The sequence below is a fragment of the Sinocyclocheilus rhinocerous genome, unplaced genomic scaffold, assembly GCF_001515625.1.
Source record: "Sinocyclocheilus rhinocerous isolate Xijiao unplaced genomic scaffold, SAMN03320098_v1.1 scaffold1654, whole genome shotgun sequence".
Taxonomy (NCBI): domain Eukaryota; kingdom Metazoa; phylum Chordata; class Actinopteri; order Cypriniformes; family Cyprinidae; genus Sinocyclocheilus; species Sinocyclocheilus rhinocerous.
The window spans coordinates 831,349-858,405 of record NW_015639533.1 but is presented as its reverse complement, the minus strand read 5'-3'; the positions used below and the strand labels follow the sequence as shown (position 1 = coordinate 858,405).

At 38.4% G+C, this 27,057-nt stretch overlaps 1 protein-coding gene across 7 annotated transcripts; it reads right to left on the bottom strand.

Annotated features, from left to right (window-relative positions):
• Positions 1-2,247: 2,247 nt before the first annotated feature.
• LOC107751449 (lysine-specific demethylase 5B-B-like) lies at positions 2,248-23,512 on the bottom strand. Of its 7 annotated transcripts, none has more exons than XM_016567186.1 (28): positions 23,164-23,512; positions 19,972-20,049; positions 19,369-19,491; positions 18,964-19,134; positions 18,143-18,199; positions 16,321-16,479; positions 15,823-15,916; positions 15,547-15,665; positions 15,109-15,279; positions 14,836-14,955; positions 14,546-14,704; positions 14,250-14,431; positions 13,476-13,638; positions 13,283-13,402; positions 12,948-13,142; positions 12,344-12,525; positions 11,953-12,077; positions 11,170-11,320; positions 9,560-9,674; positions 9,071-9,441; positions 7,285-7,423; positions 6,956-7,135; positions 5,164-5,319; positions 4,604-5,077; positions 4,225-4,321; positions 3,923-4,095; positions 3,178-3,414; positions 2,248-3,101 (listed from the first exon to the last, which is right to left on the bottom strand). In XM_016567186.1, exons 1-28 carry the CDS (start codon positions 23,314-23,316, stop codon positions 2,967-2,969), a joined length of 4,599 nt encoding a protein of 1,532 aa, XP_016422672.1. In that variant the 5' UTR covers positions 23,317-23,512; the 3' UTR covers positions 2,248-2,966. The 7 variants fall into 7 exon arrangements, with proteins under 7 accessions (XP_016422672.1, XP_016422673.1, XP_016422674.1 ...); XM_016567187.1 differs by having other exon boundaries at positions 15,121-15,279; XM_016567188.1 differs by having other exon boundaries at positions 16,336-16,479.
• Positions 23,513-27,057: the final 3,545 nt, after the last annotated feature.

Here is a 27,057-nt window from a genome sequence, read left to right as displayed (position 1 = left end):
TCAGTGTTGCATCATCACAAAAGTTTATCATTTGCCCGTCTTTTTAAGTCGTTTTAAACCATTCGGTACTCGCGCGCTCCAAACTAGTTTTCTGGGCGCTCACGGTCACATCCAAGGCGCGCGCACACGAAGCCACATCGCAAACACCTCAAGAAAAAGTTATTGTTTTCATTGTTTCTGACTCAAGTAACCTTGCATTTTAATAAATAATGTTACATAAAGACAATTAAACGGTCAGTAATAAATGAACAATTTACTAGCAATAGCACATGGATACAAATGAAACAAACTGTGTTTGAACTTTTTCAGGTAGGCTATAGCCTAAAACTAACAGTAGCTTCTACTATTCAGGAACAAAATACTATGATGTATAAAGTCATAGATATAGATTATATTTATATATTAATCCATATTAAATATGAAAAAGTTATTTAGTCAAGAGCAGATTTGAGCAGAGTGATTTTTTTCTTTTGTTCTTTAACACAGACTGACAGACAGCAGGTATGACAATACATTTTCATAATAATACATCTCTTTGTTTTTTTCTGCTCAGTGTTATTTCAGGGTTTTGATCTCTCAACTGAGAGATCACATCCTGTTTATTGTATTATAGTGACTATTTAATATTACATCTAAACTTTGACTAGGCTAGACATGTTGCCTATTAGTATACAGTATATGAACCTGAAAGCACACTTTAATTTTTGTTTATTTTGTGTTACTCCAAAATAATGTTCTAGTTGAGGGCATTTGTAGTATAAGTATGGGGCCCAAACATAACCTCAAGCCCAGGGGCCCCCGGCCCCTTAAGTCCTGCCCTGGTCATTCCCATAGGTATGGTGTGGTGAGACAACACCCGACACCACCCAGCACCGTCCTAGACAGCAATCCCACTTGAAGCTGTACACAGAGAGCCTCCGTCGCCCTCCCATCCAGTCTTCCGTAGGTCTTCCCTTCAGCGGGAGTCTCGGTCCAGTACGAGTGCTTCATCGGGAGCTGAGATGAGCGCATCCAGGACGGGTATCCATTTGACACATAATCCGATGTGAAATGCAGTGAAGGGAATAGTTTCTCCGCTTCTCCGTTTCCATCCTCTGCTTGTTCCAATCCTGATCCAGTGTGAAGAGGAATGAGTGCTAGAGTTCCATAAACTTATGTAGGGGCTCTGCTTGTGACGTCACAATGAAGAAGAACATTACTGAACTCACGAGTCACGTGACGTCGATCAGCGTGAGAGTTTGAGGTTGTTTTTCTAGTTTATGTGATGGTAACTGGAAGTAACGCTGTACGTATGTAGTGTAAAAATATTTTTGGAAACCATGGAAGGGTTTTGTCCGTTTTTCATGTTTATTGTTTTTTCATGTTTGAAGTTATTAAAACTAATTTACCACTGTAAAAATGTTTCTGCTATTAGTTATCACAACTTACATTTTAGCTTTTATTTGAAATATCTTTAATACCCTAGTTAACTAAACTTGTTTTAAGTCGAGCATGAATACTTTAAGTTGAAACAATGCATTATTATTCTATTGTTCAATTTTAAGTCGTGAAAACTACTCACAGCAATCATTTTTTATACACTGAGGTTAGTTTTAGGTTATTTAGTTCTTTATTAAATCCTTAGTTTGAGGTTTCTTTGTATTTTTTAATCTTCCCCATCTCTAAAGACGATTGCTTGTAACTCTTTACAATAGCAAAGAGTAAGAATACAACTCAGAGACATGAAAATATTGTTGCTCCTTAAATGAGTTTCATTTTAAACAAGGTTTTTATAATTACTGCATGCAGATTTCAAAATCTTAATTCTTAGTTTACATTGAATATGTGCTTTATGTGAAAAACATGTGAAACTAGGACCAGTAAACATATCAAAAATAGCAAACAATCGACAGATTGCTTAAAAAAAAACAGGTTTAAACAGATCTCGTATTATAGCAATTTCAAGGGAGGCACTAGAGCCCATACGAATGCTTGGTTGAGAGCATCTCTGACTCTATGATTGTGTGAAAATAGAAATATTTTAAAACTAATAAAAATGGCAAAAGCACACAGAACTACTAAAATTAAAATGAAAACAAATATAAATACTATAATAGTATTGATTCTGTGATTTCTACTGATCAGTGTTAAGAAATCAGATGCACCAACACACCAATGATCAGTAAATAAAGAAGGGAAGAGACTGTCTGATATTAGAACAAAGAGTTTTATTCCACACTATAAATTGGGAATTTTTTTTTTAAGCTGGTCAAACCCTAACAACCCCCACCCTCACCCTTCAAAACGGCTTGAGCAGGTTTTGTGGCAGTTCATTACACTCTTCAGTCTGCTACAATTCTGACGTGTGTGTCCGTTACATATCCTGAATATCTGACCACCATCTCTAAAAGCACCAGCACAACTGAGACCGCCGAAACCTCCTGAAACTTACAAACGACATTATTGCTCCGATAAATAAAACTAATCTACAAAAGGAAATAAAACGTCACAACGGAGAGAATCCCAGATGCCTGTGTACTGAAACGGCAAGTTTCCAAAAAATAATTTCTCTGTATTTTTTATTTATTGTATTTGGTGAAAACTGTTAATTTGTCCTGTGTTGTGGCGTTTCTGGCCGTGCATGCAGAAAAGACGACCCTCGCTGTGATTCACGAGAGCGTCCCTCCTCCACACCAGAAAGCAACACAAACACAAACCCATGCACCGCTATATTCATTCAGCATTTAGCATATTTATAATTTTAGACAATCACAAACAGTTTGACAGAAGGAAAAAAGCTGTAAAAATACAAAAAAAGTGACCAAATAGTATCATTCAGGACAATAGAGTCAAACAGAGAGTAAAATAGCACCGTTGTTACAAAGGTCAGAGGTCATAGGTTAGGGAACGGGGAGGGTCAGTTACACATCCAGGAGAAGGGATGGAGGAGGATAGGGTGGGAGACTGGTTGCCTCCCTCGTCCCGACTCACTTCCGCCGGCCTGTGTTGGTTGTGCTGCAGGTCACACACATGTAATCCTCCTCGGCTGCGAGTTCTGCTGATACTCCCACACATATCATATGGAACCAGCGGTTACAGCAGTCACACTGAACCCAGTACACCTAAAGCAGAGAGAAACCAGTCAAAACACATTCAAACACACACAAACCCACTTAGTCGCTACGTTCACTTGCCCACCTCTTCCCCCTCCGGCTGGAGACAGTTCTCTGCTGGACACTGGGTCATATCCTCTTCAGAGTCTTCTGACTGAGACACATCTGATGCAGAGACAGATGCCGCTTTCCTCTCTCGCCGCTTCTCTGTACCCATCCGCTGCTTCTTGCTTTTCGGCTTCATCCCTCTATCCCTGATCTCTGCCTCCTCTCTGTTCATTCGCCGCTTGGCTTTCTTTTCTGCTGAAGTGATTGCATCTCCCTATAGACAAATGATGTATTAAAATCAAAAAGCAAGAATACAATATAGAACTATTGACTTATTAATAATAAGTATACAATACATTTGAAGTTTTTTGCAAAATATTCCATTCAGTATACATTGTTTGAGAGAGCACAGAACTGATTCATGTATATAATTTATGTTTTATGAGAGTGACAAGCTGCTGCTTTTGCCATGATTCTCGTTTCCATAGTAACAGCAACTTTCTTTTGATTGGTGGATTCAAGGAGGCTTTTTCTTCAGGAATATGGCCAGTGTAGCTACCAAACACGAAGCTGAAATCACACTGACTTTTGGCTTCTACAGAAGCATATAATACTGCTGATCTTTGAGCTCTGGGTTGGTTTGTCTCAAAGTTTATACATTATCCCAATGGAGAAACAGATTTTTTACTTATAATTCCTGACAGTTCTTCTCAATTAGTGACTGAACTTTAACTGCTAACAGCCTAAAAGTAATGATGCATGCACAGCTTCACACTCCTTACCTCTCTCTGCGGTGAGGAGTGTTTTGGTGTAAGGTAGGGTGGGTGTTCTGTGTGGGACGTGTCTGTGGTCGGGGGGCCGGACAGCAGAAGTCTGTAGAGCTGCTGGGTCTCGGGGACAGAAACCTGCAGGAGCAAACCCTCCACCATCAGTTCCTCCACCTCCGAACTGAGACCTGGAACATTGACACGGTTTCATTTTATAACATAAGCAGTCATCCTGCTGCTTTAACCGTCTGCACAGTGAATTTCAGAAAATATGAAAATGCTCTTTGAGTTTGCATGTGTGCGAGAATGATACAGACCCTGGAGAGGGATACAACGCTGCTCTGTGTAAAACACAGACTGTTCTTGCCCAGAAACACCCCAGTCCTGACACTGAGATGGAGATCCACACAGTGGCTACAATAAAACAATGACTCTTTATTGATGGGTAATAAGAAAAATTTACATAACACAGTGACAACTAAAATTTAACAACTAATACTTATTAAAAAAAGCGATGTAAACCATAAATTTTGAAAAAAATAAAATAAATTCTATAATATTTATAGAAAAAAAACTAAATTAAAGAAAACAAAACTAAATCAAATAAAAGAAAAAACAAAGCAAAACAAAACTGGATTCTCACCCCTTTGGAAACAAGACATCAAACTGCTAACAGTCTGTGATATAATGTCTAACCTTCCTTTTGTGCCCAGTGGTCCTGTGGCTCTGTGTAGGTGAAGCTCCTCTGCAATCCTGAGAGGTCAGTGAGTGATCGTACGAGTCTATGACCTCTCGTGCCCGTCGCTGCCAGCTCACAGTGCATTCAATCATATAACGCAGAGCGTCACCCTCCGGGAGACGCACACGGATCCGCTGCAGTGATGCCAACAGGGTCTGGATCTTGGCCAGTGAGGGCTTTGTCGACCGTAGACATAACGGACACAGCCAGGCTTCTGGGTCGAGGGGATCGGAGGGTCTACGTACGCACACGCTGTGGAAAGCATCTCGACACAGCTCGCACTGCAGCATGGCGCCCATGGGTGGTTTCTGACACACACACACTTTGAGAGAAGCACAGTCCGCTGTAGGCAGGAGCTTCGATTCATTAGCTGCACGAAGAGCGCATAGTGACTCCAGCTCTTTTAAACGAACCTCAGCTAGAGTAAACATCTGCAAGAGAGAAAAAGAAAATAAATGAGAAAGTGAAGTGTTTCATTTATCTGAAATTTTTCTGGACTACCGTATTGTGAACTCACAGCAGACGCAGAGTCTTTGCTGTCTGAAAGTGCTCTCTCAACATCACTCATACTGTCCAGCTTCACAAGCTTCTTCTTCCCTGATGACATACATTCTCCCTTCATCTTCCTCATCTTCTTTAAAGAGCTGCCCACTTCCCATCGGGGACACAAGACCTGCACCAGTGACCAGACCCATGAATTACCTTGATAACAACCATTTTATTCAAAATAAAATTGTTTATTCAAAACAAATTATGAATAAATGTCATGACAACATTTACAGGGCATATTTCACCTTCAAATCAAAACTAAACTAATAAAAAATATGAAATTACATTTTGCACAAAGACATTTTTTTATAGGGAAACCCCCAATTCTCATTCACAGTGTAATGATAATAATTCAAATAAAATTAAATTAATTAAAAAAAGAAATTTAGCTTTTCTTTTTTGAAATAATTGAGACAGGATGTAAATTATATTAGGGCTGCCTTCGACTAAGGATTTTTCTGGTTGACTAGTAGTCGTTCATTTTAAGCATTAGTCGACTAATTGCACGTTTATTGATAAACCATTTAAATCATTATTATGAGCCTTTAGTTGCCTACATAGCCTAATAAGTGCTCAAGCACACCCATAAAGCTTGCCACGGCACACCGGCAGAAATATGATTATGAATGTGTCAGGGAAAAACAGTAAGGAGGCTGCATTAACATTTTAATAACTTGATAAACTAGTGCTTTCTTTGTTTTCGGCTTAAGAGATGAAGTCGGCGACACTGACTCGTCATCTCCGCAGTAGCGCTTATATGCATGTTTCATACGGATTACATAATCTGAGAATATTTGTTTATCATTTGAATTGGTTCATTTGAAAGTAGACATTTCGCTTGTTTTGCGTTAATGTCTGTAAGGCTAAGATATACACCGAGTTTCACGCTCAAGTTCACAAAGACCGAGACGGAAGAAAGCGCATCCTGTTTGCTTTCATTATTTTACAAAAGCGCATTTTGTTGTTATTGTGATTGCACACAAATAAACGTAGAGTCTTTACATATTTGAAAGATGTATTACTCTTATCTGTATGAGCAAAAATGAGGGAGTATTTTAAGAGCAAGTGAGTGCACCGGCGCCTCCATCTGTCATGCAGTGAGCACGCAACAGCTTCCACACTCTGCACAGACACTTGAACAGCGCACATTTCTCTAGATTAACATTAGATTGAGCGGCCATGTAAAGTTGCTAATACTCACATATTTCAGTTGATAAGCCATATTTGTGGTGGATGAATGATAGGCGAGCGTTCGGATGTCCTGCCCGATGTACTGTATTACCACAAAAACCAGCCATTAACGATCTCTCCGTCACAGACTGCGTGACTTCGTCTGTGGCTTTTAAAAAAAAAAAGTTTCTGCGACTAATAAAATTTTGGTCGACCAAGCCTCTTCTGGTCGACTAACGATTAGTCGACTATTAGGGGGCAGCCCTAAATTAAATTATATTATATATTATATATACACATTTAATAATGAGAATCACAGACAGTATTTTTATACTATAATTCTCATAGATTAACACAATATATAAATATCAATGCGATAATTTTAAGGTTTTCTTTTGCATTGCCGTAATGAGTTTAATTTGTAATGTAATAATTTTCTTTATATTTTTCTTTTTGCTTTTCTTTCAATTTGGCAAAATTAAAATGGCTAACCTCTAAATCACTTTCAAGAGCTAAAAACTTCAATTTAAAAGTCTAAATATTTCAACAAATTATTTCTCATTAATTTAATATGATAACACCAGTCTAACCTCCAACAGCGTGAAATGAGAGTTTTTGATGAGGAAGGTTTTAGCAGCCGACTCTTTCCAGGCCTGCACCTCTGAAACCAGAACCTCCAGCTGGTCCAGAGGCTCCAGTCGCACAGGAATAGCATGAGCTCTCAGAACCATATCAGAGACCGAGCTGAGAACCGGAGTCTGACCTCCAACCTGCCAGCACAAACAGAAACACAAACAATCACATAAACTGCCATTAACACTGCAGACAGATAAAGCTTCAAAAACATGAACATGAGACGACACACTAGCTTGTAGAATGCATACAAGCTACATAGTTCGTATAATGTTGAGTACTCAACCTGTAAATCCTCAGCTTCCTGGAGCCATTCTTTAGCCCTGTTCACTGTGTCTTGCAGTAGCAGGCAGTTTGGCAGGTATGCTGGTACCCCGTCCACCTGAGTCAACATAGAACTGAGCGTCTCTAAACTCTCTGGAGGCCTAAAAGAAAAAGTGAAAACATTAACAAATGTCACTCAGCTCATTACACAATCACTTTGTGGAGCCTCCTGCCGGTTCTCAGCACACACCGCAGGAATTAAATTCTCATTCAAGGGCTGCTTTGCATTTCCAAGCCTCCAGTTTACCCTGAACTGATGCAAATGCTCATCTGTTGTAAAAAAGGAAGTGGTTGCCTAATTCATCATGAATTGGCTATTGAAACTGATCTTAGGTTTTTGTTTCGTACAAAGTCACTCTAATAGATCATTATGGCTTGAGACTAGAGCTCCCACTTCAATGGCCAACAAGCCTTACAAAACCAACCAACCAGTTGATATTGTTAACTAATATTTATAAAAATAGTTTTTGTTAATTCACACATACACATACATATACACATATATATATATATATATGTGTGTGTGTGTGTATATATATATATATTATATAAACACATTATGTTTGCAGGGTTATTTTCATACAGACGTCACTCGAGTAATTTTTACATTAACAGAGTAAATTAACTTACTCATTTGTTATTTTTGTAGACAAAATAAACTGTGCCTTTTATTGGTTTTTAAATGGATGAGTTGCACTGCACCCTGAAGTCCCCATATATGCTTTTTGAATGTACAACAAAGTTGTAATGAAGCCCCAAAGGATTTCAAAATAGGGTTTACAAAAATAAAGAAATATTTTTTCTATTTTACACATTTCTATTATTTCCTCAAAATATAAATGGGTCTTATAGCAGCCTTAACATTTCAAGAAGGGGCTTCTTCATATTTGGGGGTCTGTGACATCAAAAAGTTTAATAAATCCAAAGGGTAAACAAAAAGTAGCTTGGGTAGATTGGTGGTTGTGTTTTATCAGTGCAAGAGTCTTCATTCTAGTGTTGTTACGTTCGTGAACGAATCGTTATTTTTGAACGAATATTTTTGGTGAACGAATAGTTCTCGTAATCCATTGACTCATATTTCTCGTTCACTGATATTCCTCCCTCCATAGCAATGCATGCGCAGATCAGTGAACCGGGTAGCTCTGTGAACGGTTTCATCCTGTCAAAGAATGACTGATCCTCGAGCCAATAGCCTTCGAGTATGAGATGTGAGGGAGCATGTGATTTGTTGAATGTAGTGAACGCATACGCCCTTCACTGACCGAGTTTCTTTTGAGTCTGAACGAGAGAGATCTTCTCGTTCGTGAACGAAATTACCGAACTGGTACATGTCGTTCGTGAACGAGTTGAATGAACTGGTACATCTCGTTCGTGAACGAAATGACCGAACTGGTACATATCTCTGTCTGACCAAACAATTAAAATGTTAATTATGCAAGAAAACCTTGTGCTTTGGTCATCTGAACAACTTATTTAGACTTTATTTATTTAATGAGTAGATTATGCACACATTTTAAAAAAGCCAAATCAGTTTTTTGTAATAAGTAAATACGTTCGTTGACTTAAGACATAACACATAAGACACTCTTTTTCGCCACCTGCTGGTGTATTTATGTAATATGAAGAAATGGTCGCTGAACGAATCAGTGAACGTATCTGAACGAATCATCTTGGTGAACGAACTGAAAATGAACAAATCTCTTGAAAGAATCAATTTCCACCACTACGTCATTCAGTGCTGCCCCCACCTGGCCTTCAGCAGTGCCTGCGCTTTCTCTTCCAACTCCTCTGAGATTGTGAGCAGTTCCTGCAGCCGAGCCATTGTGCGTTCGGTGGAGGGATGCGGTGTCAGTCCGACCCCTCGATCGATCAGCCGGCGCATGCTGTCCAGAGAGAGACCACATGGGTTTGATACCAGATTCTCTGCCTGCTGAACTCCGGCCAGCCACCGGGCCTGTTCCAAACGCTCCCGCAGCAGCGGCAACTCCGGAAGACACACATCAAACTGAGAGCCCTCCTCCAGCAAGGACTCGATCTCGCTAACAGAATCTGCGTTCACTTCATCAGAAAGAAGCTTCTCACTGTGCTGCTGGAAATCCTCAATGCTGTTCAGCAGCTCCTGAGAGAGAGTTAATAGCTTGCATTATATAAGCTGTTTAGAGATGAACTGTGCCTCATTAATCTTCAGGAAAATTGCCTGCATCTTACACGACTGTGTGTATGTGTGTGCCAGTCACCTTCAGAAGCGGGGCTTGTGTTAGGCAGCAGGGCAGGTTATAAAGCTGGCGGACAAATGATCTCATTTCCTCCACTGTGAGCTGATTAGGAGAATTACCCCCGCCTGTGCGGTACCTGCAGACAGATGACGACAGACAGACATAAACAAATGCATGAAATAATACACAATTCACATGTTATATGTGTTTCAGCCGAACCAAATCAATGTGTGCTGAAAAACAAAGCCCACCACACTGGAAATTCCCTTGAAATTGTAATAAACACTGTGAGCTGAAGTACTGAAGTACTACAGTGAGTGTGTAAAGGGGCATTCTTGCACCTCTTTGCACTATTTTTGTCCAAGTATGTGTATAGATGGTTGTCTTCGAGAGTTGAAATGCACCTCACTGTTTTTTTTCAGTGACTTGCACCATGAGCTCTGCCATTTTTAAGACCGCATGTTAAGTGTAAAGGTTTCCACAAATTGTTTCCACAAAAATATTAAGCAGCACAACTGTTTTTAATAGGGATGACCTGAGCCAATCTCTAGGATCTGGATGGGGCTGATCAAGCATTTTTTTTTAACTGAAGGTATCGGCTCTCCTAATCCCAATCCTTATTTTATGCCGGTGACGTACAGTAGGTGGCAGTATTCACCTTCCATTAGAAGGAAAAGACACACAAATATGCCTGTTCAGCTACCAATAAAATCAAAAGAAGCACACGTGACGCACGAGAACCAGAGAGGTCTGTTCACACACGTTTGAGCTTCCGTGTTTAATGTATTTAATGCGCACATTTGTGACAACCTCTCATTCATTTATCGTTTATGAGACATCGTTGCCATAAAGCATGGCTATGGGTTGCGTCTTGCTTTGTATTTGACTGACAGACTGGCATTCTGACACCGTGAGCATCATGCTTTCTAACCATATCTCCAACTTTTTTACCTTTATGTTGCAATTATTCTACTTATTGTATAAAATACAAGTAGGTTACACCAGTAGCCCCATATTCTACCAATGTCTTTATACACCATGTGTAGATATAGAGAGAGTGTATATTATATGTGTACACACACACACACACACACATTACTGGTACTCTCTGCACAACTCCGTATACACTGGATTGATTTAAATAACTTTAATGTACACGAACTGTGCTTCAAACACTAGGAATATAAAAGTATGAGATCGACACTCGGTATCGGCAGATACTCAATATTCTGGGATCGGATGAGGGGCACAAAAAACCTGATCGGGACATACCTAGTTTTTAACATTGATAATGAGAAGCAAGAAGCACCAAATCAGCATATTAAAATGATTTATGTAGGATCATGTGACACTGAAGTCTGGAGTAAACAACAATTTAGCTTTGCCATCACTGGAATAAAATGAATTTGAAAATATATTATAATAGAAAACAGTTACTTAAAATTATTAAATATTTCACAGTATTACAGTATTTTAGATTTTTAAAAAAATGCAGCCTTTGTGAGCATAAGAGACTTCTTTCAAAAACATTTTAAAAATCTTACCAACCCCTAGGTTTAAACCTGTATTGTAACTGTAGCTTGTTTGAGTAGAATTCATTCTAGTCTCTTTGTGGTTTTGTGTGCATGTACCTGGTCTGCCTCTTGCCATTTAGCAGTTGCTGAGCAACAGACGAGCATTTCTCAGCATCTTGAGTAACCAGCCTCAGTTGACGTAAGAGATCGTTCTCTGGGAACGACTTCTCGTCAGACTCCTCCAGAAGGACGCGAAACACGGTGACATCTACAGCGATAGAGAATCAGAATCAGCTTTATTCGCCAAATGTGCGCAAACACGCAAGGAATTTGTTGTGGTTTTTAAGAAGCTCTTGGTACATACATGCATACATATATAAATACATATCTGACACGAGAACAGAAACATTTAAATAAGACTTGAGAGGTGCCATTGAGAGGCCAGAAGCAGAAGTGAAACTAATGAAATGGTACTCAAATGCAATTAACTTGAGTGATGTAACATTTTTATGACTGAAATAGAATATACGTAGTGTGGGACTTGATTGTCCATAAAAATTTAAATTGTGAAAAATGGGCTAAATATTAATATTGGCCTCTGCAGAAAAAAAGAGGAAAATGTTAATACACTATTTTGCATAGTATTTTTCTCGCTCTAATTTATAGTGTCATGCCAATAACTGTGCACTGTGAGATGAGGAACATTTAAGTAAATAAAATGTCTTTTTGATTTCCTGATTGTCTTCAATTAAATAATTTTAAGGGGAATTTATCATCAAATTTATACACTGTGTATTAATAAATAAAATGTTAACATTATTATTAATAATAATTACAAAAACTACACATGCTGAAAGTGGATTCTAATTCAGAAAGATTCTAATTCAGAATGAAACTCACTGCGTTTCTTGTCAAGCTTTGCTTCCATGAACTCTGTCACTCGTGACGCCCACTCATCATAGGACTCCGCCCTCTGTCGCACAGCATTCATCATGGGGTAAAGGTCATCCAGTGTGAAACGGTAACTGTGTGGTTGAGCATTACATTGAGTGAAACTTTCACCAGAGCATAACTTAAGAAAAAACATTTCCAAAGGCACAGCCAACAATAACAACACCATATATTTAAATCTGAAGCACTGATTAGGAGTTGAACCACTTCAATGATCCAATCAAACTGTAATTGTTTAGTCATAATCAAATTAAATAGAGGCCAATCTTTAGATAAGGCCAGCTCTCGTATCTTGTAGCCTGATCATTGAGGAGTACCGAAAGCAAAAGTGGAGACTCACTTGAGTGTGTAGTTGGAAACGGGGCAGGAGCAGAGGTCGTGGGCATGGTGTAGACACACCTGGACTCCTGGTCTGCAGGGACAGGTGAGAGCAGACAGGTAACAGGTGGTGCGACACTTTACGCACTGTCTCTCATCATCTGCCAGCAGGTTGTATTCAAACAATTCACATCGAACCACCCCCTATACAAAGAGAGAGAATATTATCAAATGATCATTTACAGATAAGTAGAAAAAATGGCACATTCAGAGTGACATTACTAATATCGCTAACCTATTAAAATGACCAATATAACACACCACCATTAATTTTGGGTTGTCAATGTTCATGGAAATCTGGAAAAGGCTATATAATATATTATATAATGCTACTGAAATGCAAGTAGATAGATCATTTTATTAAATATATAAAGTCCATGAAGTGTGAGGATAATTGTTTTAGTATTGACTTACGGCATATTTTACTACACACTTCCATATATGTTTGTTTTTCTCAGAGTGAGAAGACTAATGAGCACGGTTGAATAAATTTACACTATAGTGCCATCCACACAAATGGTGTCTCTCTCAGACAGATTTGACAGGTTTTATTTGTGTTCTCTCACCATCTTACAGACTTTGTCCCGCAGTTCTCTCTCGTCTTTATTCATGAGCTGCATGTCTTTCTGTACGGCTGACGCTAGAACCACGTCCAGGCTGTCGGCTTTCATGGCCATATTACACACCATCTCATCATGAGAGAACACACAGTAACGGTGCAGCAGGCGGTAGTGATCCACACACTGACGCCCCAGTGGCATCTGCAAACCAAATTTACAACACAAATCAGTAAAAAAAAACAACTATCATATAAATTAAAACTCTGCATACTCAGCTCTGAGACCTGCCCAAGAAAATCTACATTAATAACAGTCAGTGTAACAGCAGAACGGATCCTCACCCAGTCCACTGTGCAAAAGTTCACAGCCTCTGCAAAGTTGAAGCCCTGGTTGAAGCCGCTGTGATAGGACCGTGGGAAAGTGATGACGAACTCTCCTGCGCACTGATTGGTTCTGTAAATCTAAAAAAGAAAGCGTGTGTTACTCACAGGTACTCCATGTGAGCATGTGATTATGTGTATAAACGTTACTCACTGGTACTCCGTGGGCCATGAGTGTATTGGGGTTCATGATTGTGACAAGCTGGTGTAGAAGGTCTGGCTGAGACTCAAACAGTTCTGGGGCCAGTTTATTCATGACTGCTTCCAACTGCTCAGCGGCAAAACCAGGAGCACCATACCAGGTCTTAGGCTCTCCCCTAACACATACAAACATACAATCACAGTCTTCACACATACAATACCACTTATTTGATCAAAAACATAGTAAAAAGAGTAATATTGTGAAATATTATTACAATTTAAAATTACTGTTTTCTATTTTAATGTTTTAAATTGTAATTTATTCTTGTGTAATAATATTTCTTCTAATATGCTGATTTGGTGCTCAAGAAACATTTATTATCAGTGCTAAAACAGTTGTGCTGCTTTATATTTTCGTAAAAACTATTATAAATTTTTTCGCCATTATTTGATTAATAGGACATTTAAAAGAAACAGCATTTATTTGCAAGAGAAATCTTTTGTAACATTATAAATATCTTCACTGTCACTTTTAAATCAATGCAATGCATGCTTGCTGAAAAAAAGTACTAGTGTACAAGGTTAGTTGGTAAGTTAATTATGTCAGTCTCAGATATTTTGACATTTTCTATAATCACACACTCTCCTAGGTAACTGCAATTTTATTTAGAGTAGAAACCATATTTGAAGCAAAAACATTGTGGGGGACAGAATTACAGTGAGTTCAGTCAGTGCATTATATATAACACTGATATATATGCCTTTTATTAAGCATGTCACTTATTACCAGTGCAGGTAGTTGATGGAATAGCTCCAGTGGTCCTCAATGTGCCAGCAGAAAGAGGAGAAGCACATGCCCACGTACAGCCACGGCAAAGTCATGCCACATATATCAGCAGTGACGTGAGTCAGCACTGATGGCGTCATCATGGCCATGTTATTCAGGTTCCAACCACAGCGAAGATATTTCTACAGCAATCAGTCGCAACAGAGAATAACAACATCAGTGATGGAAACAGGATGTGCTACATATGAATACATGTCGGAAATTGTGAGTAATATCTCAAAATATTGTAGTTGTACCTCATCATGCGGCGCAACCTTAAACTTTCCACCCTTGATTGGAAAACCGCTTCCAAACTCTTTCGAGGCGATGTCAGCGCCATATTCCACTGTCACATCCTCCTCAACGGTACCGACCAACCTCCAAAACTCTTTTTCTACCAATTCGGTGGGAACCATCTAAAACAAACCAAAAAAGAAAAATCAACATTAATATCAATGCTTAAGGTTAGTTCATTGTTCAAAATTAGGTTTGTAAATCTATACTCATGAGAGTCAATGTCAGAGTCTCAGTAGGGATTTGTACATACATGAACAGGCATGTTGAAATAGTCTGACTTGAAGGAGTCTGCCATTTCCCCAAAGGATTTCAGAGAATAGTCCCTGCAAGCTTGCTCGAAGCCAAACGCCTCCTGAGGTTTACTGCACTCCTGCAGAAACACAGAAATAATGAGTCAATCAATTGTTGTAGTAAATCAAATTCTCTAAAAGTGCAACACTGACTGGGTTCTGAACAGTGCTTATCAGAATCAGTTGCTGCTTTTACTGACTTTTAATAATGAACAAACACTGTTATCGTTTACCTTATAACTCACCTGAGCCAGACACTTAGGGCACCTCCAATCACCTCTAGGAACATCACTGAGAGGCGGGATCAAGCAGAAGGTGTGGTAGCTGTCATCACAACCGTCGCATAACAACAACCGGTCCTCATCGTTCCCCTTTCCACACACTAAACACACATACAGGTCCACCTAGAGAAAGACAGACAGCACCCATGTAAACAAATTTTTAGCGACACAATGTTTTTGAATACAGCTTATAGTTATTTAATATTAATAATTTCCCCCACATTACAACTTCACAGTACTCAAATGTTGCTTTTTAAAACTTAAATGGTTTAAGGCAATTGGTTTCCTCAACTAAAATGAGTTAAATTAACTGTTATGGTTGTGATTTACATGTGACAGAAAGGCTCAGCAGAACTTACATTTGAATAAGAAAGAGGGGAGGAAATTTACCATGCTGACTGGAGGAGGGGGGATGTTTTTCTTGTAACGTGATTTGCTTTTCTCGGGTTCAGGATTTATCTCTTTTATCTCCACAGGTTCCTGTTTCACCTGTATAGGGACCTCTTGCTCTAATACACACATACAAATGTTCATATAAAGACACTGATTTGACTAATAAAGCTGTGCTAATCACATGTTTGCTTTTCTTGACTATAAATATTACCTAATGAATACTGGCTAATGATCTGAGTCATGTGAGGTTAGATGCAAAGGTTAGGTGCTCACCTGGTTCAGGCTTGGCAACAAATGAACCCATTCTCCTCCTGAGATTGGGCCTGTTCTCACATCCCTCACCTCCCTCTGACTTGACACAGCCAGACTACAGACACAAAAATAGAAGCATGTGAGTTAAAATTTAAAAATGTCTATTGAGCACCAAGAATGATTTCTGGAGGATCGTGTGACACTGAAGACTGGAGTAATGACTGCTGAAAATTCCGCTTTGTCATCATAGGAATAAATTACATTTTAAAATAGATTAAAACAGAAAACAGTTATTTTATATTGTAGTAATATTTCACAATATTACTATTTTTACTGTATTTTTGATCAAATAAATGCAGCCTTGGTGAGCATCTTTAAAAACAAACAAACAAAAAATAATAATAAAAAGACTGTCGTTTATATCCATACGGACATACAGTATGGACCGTTAGAGAAACAAAACTGTGACAAATGGAGGCAGACTGTGATTATAAACCTACAACATAGTTGCCCACTCACAAATGGAGTATTCACCTCTGTTTTCATCCTCTTGGCTCGTCTAGCAGGTGCGCTCGTGTCGCTGGGCTGAACGTGAATGTTTTGTCTCTGCAGCAGGTCATGGGGTTTATACTCTTTATCTTCATCATTTACATCATCCACTGATGCCTTCTGCAGACACTGAAGAAAACAAGAAAAACAACTCAACTGGTTAAATGTGCCCTTCACATTTAAAGAACATATAAAATAAGAAAACTACAATGTTCTCACGTTAAATTAATGCAGCACTTAAAGGTATAGTTCACCTTCTTTTTTCCTGTTAAACACAAAGGAAGATGTTAGGCAGAAGGCCCAAGCTGCTCTTTTCCAGTGTGACTTCAATTTGAGAGATACAGATGCATATTAAGATTTTGTGCAAATAAAACAGTTCAGCCTTTTGCCTCACACTAAGGGGAAATACGGTTTCAGAAGGGTTGCATGAACCCTTTTAAGATACTTTTTTGGAGCTTGACAGCCCATGGGAAAGAGCAGCTTGGACTTCTGCATAAAATCTCCTTTTGTGTAGAGAAAGTCAGTCATGAAGAGGGTGACAAAATGATTACAAAACTCAATTCTGCATGAACTATCCCTTTAAAAACTGGTGTAGGATTACAATTTTTTACTCAGAAATTGATAGAAAATTTGCTATTTGCTAGAAATGGTGAATAATACTTTGAATTACACATTACATTTTTCAGTAGTAGAAAGACTGAAATGGTATTTTTTTGTAAAACATACTCCAATAATCTTTTGATTTAACGCCAACAAACTTCGGTAGATCATTTATACAATGGTTAAAGTGTAATTTAATAGTAATTTAGGTCTGTTTTTAATCCAGAGAAATGTTTAAAATTTCAATGTTTAAAAATGCAATGAAAAGTCAAAGGTCATTTTCAGGCCACCTCAGGGTTCTCCACACTGGAAACTGTGAAACTTCACACTTCACAAAATTCCTCTAAATCACCGTCATCATTTCCCTCCAGCCCAAAGATAAGCTATACTAATGTGTGAAAAACCTGTTAGCCTGGCTATAAAGAGTGTTACATCTGTGAGTGCATGCAGGATGAAATCCTCAACATTCCCAGTTACACGGCATCCAAACTGTATGACGCCTGCTACCACTATCAGATTACAGATTAACGTACAGACAGAGGATAGAGGGAGGAGAGAGAACAGCTGGAGGTGTAAAGAGATTAGCGTGAACAGAAAGCAGGTCACAGTCTCTGTGGGCTGAGAGGAGGAGTGGGTGGGGGAGGGGAGGACGAAAGGATGCAGCAGAAGTCAAAAAGACAAAAACATAGAAAGAGCAGCAAGTGAAAACAAAGACGAGAGTAGTAGGTGGAGAATAAAAGCAACATTGTCTCGGCAGGACAGCTGGGGGTTTGGTGAGGGTCAGGACAGATTGAATGCTGTCCGTCAAAGAAACACCAGTTCGCTCCCATTTGTCACCCAAACTCTAAAACAAAACACTGGGTTAAAAAAATAAATAAATAGACACACACACACAAACAAACTGACATAAGCAGCAAAAGGAAATGTTTACATATCAAACATAAGAAAGTGATAAAGAACCGGGAAATATTTAGTGTAAAACATTCACAAAAGAGTAATAAAATACTGTATTAACATAAATCCATACATTTAAAAGATGGATTGTGTGATTTTTCAGAGAGCAGGAACACATTTCAGTATGGCAGTAAGAGCCACAGCGACTACTAAATGAAACATTCATTGCCACAGTACTCATAATGATAACACATCCTGTCCAGATTTAAATAGTCAGACAGAGAAAGTAGAAACATACCTCCTCCAGCCCAGGAGGTGCCACAAAACTTGTCAGTTTGGCTGCAAGGTCAAGAGCCTGATGTGGAAAAGAGCACCAAACATTACAAAGAAAATGCCAGTGATCTCTGGGTCAGAGGTCACAACATCTCTAACAGAGATGTCAAGCATTCAGTCAATGGAAAGAAAATTAGTTAGGCTCCAAGATACTTTTCATATTCAAATGCTCCTGCATGTGATCACTGAGTGTATTACAAAATGTTGAAAAATATTTGATAATAATTACATATTATATACTTAGTTTATATTTTTCTATATTTTATAAAATTTTTGTAATATGTAAATATTACTGAAATTATTAAACTTTTTTATATTAATATTGTAATATATAAATATTATTAAATGTATTAAATCACATAAATATATGATGGATTCTTCCATCTATGAAAGGTAGCAGCTTACAGTGTGTAAAAAGTTATGAATACCATGTTGTGCATTTTGCTAATTGATATTTGTCTCTAAAGACAAAAGTAATTTGCAACCACATTTAGCAGAGGCTGTGGCACAAAGAGCAGTAACACTTGGAAGATTGGCACGCAATACAGAAAACAAGCAGCTAAAACACAATAAAACACACTTAATAACCACATATTGCATTCATAAGCACAGCATACTCAATCAGACCTTAATGTAGAAACTAATACCGCTAACCCTAAAAGCCCAGCTTTAACACTGCAGACCAGCTGTAACCGGACTCCTAACCCAAAACTTCTGCATGACTGCTGAAAGCTTTATGGAGAGTGTGTGATATATCGATCTGATGTGTTTATATGTTAAACTCACCAGCAAGTTTGTCCCAGACTGGAAGAGGTGGTACGGGTACAGGACCCTCTCGTAATGGGCTCTCAGGTGGGACCCCACAGCTTTGCCTGGGGCAAACCCCATTGTCATGGCAATCTTCGTCCATCTCCTCTCTCTACAAACTAAATCGAATCCACCCTCCTCTGCAACCAACTGGCAGAATGAGAAAGAGAGTGTTGGACTTCATTGCAAAAAAGATTATAAACATTCACTGCTTTTGTTTTACTTGGTCAATAATAAAGAACTCAGTGGTTACATGAATTCCTCTGTGACTCATACAGAGATGGGTAACAGGTTTCAACTAAAAATATTGAACAGAGTCATAAGTGATGAGGCATATTAACTTATCCAGTCCGATAAAGAAGCCTGAATGACAGACTCACTCACTTTGTTGAGCTGGTACAGATCGAGGATCTTCTGCTCCACATGTGGAATTTTCAGTGTGCATCCTTGTAGTTCCCAAAACTTGGCAATCTGGTCCAAGAAGTTGAGTTTAACTCTGGTTTGAGCCTGTAAGAAAGGGGGGAGGGTGATAGAAGAGCCAAGAAAAAGACAAAATAAGATTCAGAAACATTGTGAATGGTGCATGTTAATTATTAAGCATCTCAGAGATGGTGTTATTTTAATATCAGACATTTCAAAAGACCCAAATTCTGCTGACAAGACTGTGACCATTGACCTTACAATGCACAAATACGCACCCTTCAGTTTCACTATATTATCTCATATACACAATGGCTTTTCAACAGAGGTGATGAAATTGGCTAAATCCTGACCCTAAACCTAACCCTGTAACAAACCTGTTGATATCAATAGATGATTTGACAGATTTATGAGTTTTTTTACAGTGAGCACTTCAGATGACCTCGCAAGTTCATTTTCAGCATGTCTCACTATATTTGTGGATATATTTTAAAATATTGGGCCCTCACAAATATAGGCAAATTTGTGCAAACTAGTTTCTAGCTCAAAGCAAAATTGTAAAATTACCTCAAGCTCGTTGAGTCTCTGGATTCGTGGAGTAAAATGAAGTCTGTCAACGTCACATGCAAATGGAGGCTGCCAATCCTAAACACACACACACACACAAAGCAAGCAAGCAATTAGTGAACTTACATTTCTTTCTTTTATTTATATTTATTTTAAATGGCTTGATTTCGGAGTAAACATTTCTGAGTTGTTTTCTTTAACTTCAATATGCAACGTCATAATTTTGCAGCAAAATCAATCTGTGACATCCAATAGGGATCAATGAACCAGTTGTACCAGTGCATTCTACATATATTTTTAGCAAAGCTAAAATTTTCACAAAAACAAACTTCAGCCCCATTAACTGCAAATCTAAACAGCATAATGTGTCCTTGAGTCGAGCCTAACTCATTATTACTGGGGACAGGAACACAAACATGGTCAAAACAAGAGAGGCTTTATGAAAGACATTTTCATCTTTAGCTTTCTGATTTTCTAAATTCATTAGGCTTTGCAGGTTTGTGACATGAATTAATCAACATAGCACACAGACACGCACACAAAACCATGGAGCTTTTGAATAGGTGGTGACTGTTTTTCACATTTACAGATAAGACTTTCATACTGAGGGTACTGGACACTGATAATTTAAACGGACACACAAAATTATCTACACAAACAGCAAGTAAATACATATGGTTGAAACAATACATATTGTCTGAGCCATTTTATTCAGATTACATTACTATTCTTCTTACTTGCAAAAAAATTTCTTTCCATTCATAAATTTAATTGAAAGGATCAGAAAGACAACCCTGTTCAAATGTGACTGGAACTTTGTGGTCTAGAATCTTGTGAATGTGTGTCTGCTTAACAGTGGCTAAATGTGAACTAAAAAGCACACGTTCACTCACACGCAACCTGCTGAAGATGGCTAAACGGTGGAACTGTGGTTTTCGTTCAGCTCAGTCACCTATATAAGACCTTTTCAGACCATGTTTAACACATTTCCTTTGTCTCCAACCTCCCATAACACGTGCTTACAACTGCATTCAGAAAAACAGCAACACATATGCACTCATGTCTCCAGATACACACAATGTAATTAACAGTTTGATTACTGAGACCAGACATTACCCTCTTGGGATCAATAAAGTGTTACCCTTTCTTAGCCAAAAAAAAGTCACCTCAGGCTACAATTATCACAATTAAAATGAGCTGCAAAACCTCACATTTAAGCCTCAGAATTCAAAACGTAGATATGTCTGCTTTCATACATTTATAATAATAGTGTAATTATGTAATCAGCACATGAAAAAAATGTTTTATTCAGAACTTTAAACAAATCTTGCCTCATAACACATAAATTGCATATCCAAGGGCACACCATTTGAGAGTCTGTACAACAAACCACTGTACATGAGATCATATATACAGATTTGTGACCTACATACGAACGATATTCACCACAATCCGTATATTTTACCCCAGCTGCACATAATCAATAAAATGAAGGTAAGTTCTGTGCATATTAAATCCATTTACCACATTATTTTCTTGTTTGCTGTTCAGGCAGCATAGCTACAGAAAGACACAAAATGGCCAGATGGTTCATTCACTCCATAGCTCGCAACATGGAGGACGCGCCGGGCCCGAGGGTATACATAGGTTTCCGGGACCAGTTTATGAGCCGAACCGAGCCTGTGAATCACTTCACACGGTCCAAATACTTTAAAACGTGTCAGAATCCAGTGCGCGTCTATGATGGTGTTGGAAAGCAAGAGGCCATTTGGGAAACATTCTTAGCTTTAAAACCCTTACCAAGACATTAAGTTACTTTTTTGGTTATTAATATCGTCACTGATACGAAGCCGTCGTCCTATAATGATGCTTGACATATTTTGCCAGTTAATAATCGCTTGTTTAACGTAATTACGCTTTCTCTCAGCTGCCACCTCATGCGTGAATCACGTCACGTAGCTGCGAGTTTAATAGATTCATATCAGAACTCGAATTCACATCAAACCCGAAGCCAGAATCAGAACCAGTGGTTTGATTCAGAGCGCGTCCTGGACACAACAGACGGAGCGAGAATCGTCAATAAATAAGTAAACAGCATTTAAAATAACATGGAACCTAAATATGGCTATGAACAAAAATGTTTAAATGTCTATAAAAATAAAAATGATTGTAAAGTACATATTCGGTCTCTCAGACACACAAAACCATTTTCAGAGATAAATAAATTATAATATTCGTGGCACTGGGCTCGTCTAATGTTCACTCACATAACCTATAAAACATAAAGACGCCATCAGAACCACTGAAACCCTTCAAACTGGTTTAGACAGGTTCGGGAGTTCGGATTCAGATTAACGTCGAAAGGCTGAACTGGATCATTTTGCTAATAACGTTATGTGAACTATATTTAGTTGCTAGGTATAAACGGTAATTAATTGATTGCATTATTCTCTAATCCGCACACAACCACTTTTTTGCAACAGAAAGCATTCGTTCTGACCAGAATAGATGATATAACTAAATAATGATGGTATAATTAGTTTATATTAACAATCTTATCATTAAGGTAATAGCCTAATGCAATAAAAAATCAACAAAACTCAATTTATGAATATATGTGTATATACTCAATGTGCTATGGTGAAAATGAAAGGAAATGTTTATTTCCGCATTGGCAGGTATCTCTTGGTCTCTTGATGTTTTTTTTTTGTCTATCTGTCGACATTAAATTCTCCTTAAAAGTACACGGAACTAATTAAAATCCTTTTTAATCAAATTATGAGGTAATGATGGGGGTTTCTGTTCGTCAATGTCACTAAAGATGCAGAAGCAACTACACCAGTACTAATAATTCAATATACATAAAATAATAATCTATATCAACGATAAACACTGACAATCAGCAAACTAAAGTGTAAGTAAACGTGACGTTTAATCCAGCACTAGAACCGAGCCAGGCCGTAAACCATACACTCAGCGACCATAAAGAGACATTTTCCTGTATAACATTCACACATCCGCGACGTTTGTGGATCCTGGGCGACGTTATTGCGCACATGATGCCTATAGCTACACACAAAGCGGTTCGGCAGTGCTGTCACTGCGCCGCCATGTTGAGACATTTCCCTTTAAACCGAACTCGGAATCACTCCGCAGATCCGGCCCGGTTCAAGCCGTCCGGACAGCACTCACCGGCGGCGGTCGAACCTTGCAGATCCCGGTTTTCTCGGCGATGGGTCGGATTTTATTGATAAACGCAAACGGGTCTGCAAATTCCTCCCAACTGGGCTCGAACACCGGACACTCGGGCGGTGGGGTAAACTCGGCCGGGCCCCGCTGGGTCATCCTGCAGGTCCGGTTCCGGAGCAGAATCGAGTCGCTCAGCGAAGCGGAGACAGAACTTCCTGGGATCTGCAACACAGTCTTTCCGTCCTTACTCCCCCAGTCCGGCGAACACTTGAACAACACGAACAATCAACACATACACACACTCGCCGTGACGTGACTGCTCTTAGGCTGAGAGCACATCCGCTCAAAAATCTAGAGACAAAGCGAGCGTGTCCACTCATTTGTAGCTTTGAAGAATCACTTAAAGGGACAGTTCGGCCGTGATATTTACCGTTTATTGTTGCATTATTTAAACCGTTTGTCTTCTATACGCGTAACGACTACAGCTCGGAAATACGTTGTTATTCGTTTACATTAGTGCAGGCGCTATTCATACTCAAGAAACAAACTAAACGTACTCCTCACATTTAAGTCGCATTCAAACGAAAGGTCGAACTGTAGTTATTTACGGTTTACTCTATAATGAGGTGTTATTTAAAATGAAAGACTCAAATCTTTTTAGCATCTTTTTATTTTCAAGTAAGTCCATTTTTGTCAAGTTCATGTTACATATATCTATATACAAATAGGGCCCACAGTAGAAGCATACAACTGTGAGTAACAAGGCATTACAAGTTCAAAAGGCACTGTTGAATTGTACGATTACGTCAAAACTTTACGGAAAGACTACGTGTGTTCCACACGGTTCACTGTTAATTTAGAAACTTTATGAGTTCTGTATATCTTTACATACACTTCTGCCAACCGCCTCGCTCCGCCCCAGTGTTTACCTCCGCGTATGGATACCCTCAGGTGACAGCTGATAGTGGCCGGGACTTCTTCTTTAAACAGACTCACTGCGGCTGCTGATTGGACGACTTGCGTATAGAGTGTGTCGAATTGTGCGGGGGAGGGGGCGTTGTAGTAAAGCGCTTTAAATAGTGGTCTACTTTTGTGTTTTGAAATAAAGGCAAATCTAGTAGCATCTCACTTAAATGTTAAACTAACGTTGTAATTAATGTTATATTTCAGTACAAAAATAACAAGGCCACGTATGAGACTGAGATTCAGAAAGTTTATTGTTTTACATGTAAGATTATCATGTTTAGATTAACATGAATGGACATGTTGAAGTGGAATCGAAGTAAGTGAGTCTTTGTTTTATTTGAAAAAACTTGAGTAGGCCTATTGCATTTTGAGTCTGGATCATGATGCTTTCATCGCAAAGTCATTAAAATAATCAATGGTGTACATTGTCAGGCACTGTACATTAAAGTGTAATCTTACTTAAGGTATTATGATGTGGGAGGGCAAAAATGTCCACAAAAAATGGTTGAGGTGAAACAAAACAATTATTGTATTGCAGGTTTACCATCATTTAGATCAGAATATTTATTTATTAAAAAAATTAATAATAATGATCTTTTTCCTTTTTTAATAATCTAGAATGGGCAATGTGTTAACATATCTTGAGAGGTCACACCAAATATTTTAACAGGTACAGAATTGTTTAAAAAGAAATATTAACTTTGTTGGGTCTCCCAGCTAAAACAGCATATTATAGTTATGCGGCCATGAAATTTTAAGGATTGCTTTTCAGCGGGAGGAAACGGAATGTTGTGGCCATTGGCGGTAACATGGCCTGAGCCAAAAGCTGCACATCTTCGAGAAACCTCTTTAATTGTTTGAAGCATGGGCCTCTTAGCCCCTGCTGGTAGATACTGAAATTACACAACTCTGGGTGAAAATACGGTCTCAATTGCCTGCGATTCAAAGCAGCCTTGTATTCAGATTTTTGCATGCTACATATGAAATCACAAACAAAGCAGTTTTAAAGCCTTGTTTTTGTTCTTTTGGAGCAAAAAAAAAAAACTGAATGTATAAATTGATAAAACATTTTGCTTTTATGAAATGTTTTGCACAGAATCGTTGTAAATGGTCTTTTGTAAGTAAAGAGCAATTTTACTTTTGATGTGCTTAAATATTCTTTCCTGGGCCTGGAAAAAAAGAGCTACTGAACCTTGACCAGAAAAACAACATCCTCTTGCAAAGAATCGGCAAAAATCACCCCTCTTCTAGTTATTATTTTGACTACTTTCATCTAATGATAAGAGTGTTAGGCTGATGATACACGGGGCAACTTTGGTTAACATTGCCATCAACGGCAGGGGCGATTCTAGGATTTTCATTTTAGGGGGGCTCAGCCCCCAATGGGGGTATAATAATAATAATAAAAAATAAATAAATAGCCTATATAAATACAATAAAAATGTTTGACTAATAGGGTAGGGTGGTATACTAACCTTATTGCAGTATTCCGCTGTATTGCATACATAGGTATAACATTTGAGTACTGAATAAGGCAAATATAAGTCTTCCTGATCTCAGTTTACTACAAACACAATTTTACTGTTTGCATTTCTAGTACAACCCTCTTTCTTTAGCTCAAGTATGCAAACCTCTTTACCACATGTACTGTAATAGGTTTAATATTGAAAGTTAAATTTTCAAATAGCAAGCAACATGATCATTTTATAAAGTATGCGCTCATACTGTAGGCCTATGTGTTAAGAAACAGCTGTGGTGTGATGCAGGGACAGTTCTAGAGTAGACCACAGTAACTGGGGGGGTCCAGATAGGGCCCACTTGTGCTTTTAGGGGGCACAATTTTAAAATTCATCTTAACCTACTAGTATTATTCATTCAGTCATTTTCACCATGTCATGTATCACTGCAATCTCTAGAAGTAATCTATAATAATTTCAACTAAAATTAATGTTTCATCACGTTTCATTTATTTGGCAAATAATTTTGTATTGTAGTGTCAGGGGCATCATTTTTGAGGGGCCACGAGTGAAGGTGCACACAGTCTATAATGGGCGATGGGCAAAGTAGCCTAATAGTGTAATCTATTAACTTTGCATAAAAATCCGTCTTTTTAAGTACCAGATATGGGTGTCATACCACAAATATTTTTAATACGACTGACTTTGCATGTAATGTTAATTTAATGAAAACATTGCAAGTTACTAATTAGCCTATAACACTCATTGTACAAAAAGAGAGCAAAGAATGTTTACATTATCAAAGAACATTTTCACTTCAGTCCAGCGAGTTCAAGCACTCTCAAAAACTCCCATAATAATCTCTAAAGCTGTTTACACTGTGAAATTAATATCTTACTTACATTCGTACTTCACTTCGTTGTTTCTGATGAGAATTCGACAGACAATTCAGTCAGCGCGCGCAGTGAAAAAACGGCGTGTTTCAGCGGTGACTCATCTGAACGCCTCTGATTGGTCCTTGCATTCATAAGCTCAACAGAATCGTATGGGATTGGTTATAATGCGCAGCGCTTTAAAACGTGCATTAGCCCCTCACTGCAGAACAAAGATCCAGGGGTTGGAGATGGGTGGGTTTAGGGATCAGGGGGTGGAGACAGGTAGGTTTAGGTATATATAAGGTGGGAGGAGTTGGATCTGGATCTAACCTCGCCCCCTTGATCTTGTGTTCTGCAGTGAGGACCATCTCAAAACATGCTAACACAGATTTGAATTTAGCAGCTGGTGATGTTTTATATATATATATATATATATATATTTAAATAATTTAAGTTTACAGGACAAACTGCACATTTCACCCAAAATTGTTTGGTGTGATAGGATTCCAAATTTAGGGGGGCACATAAAGCATCATAAAGGCTAAAGCTTCACATCACTAATAAATTCATGCATTTTTGGGAATCAAAAACATACAAAA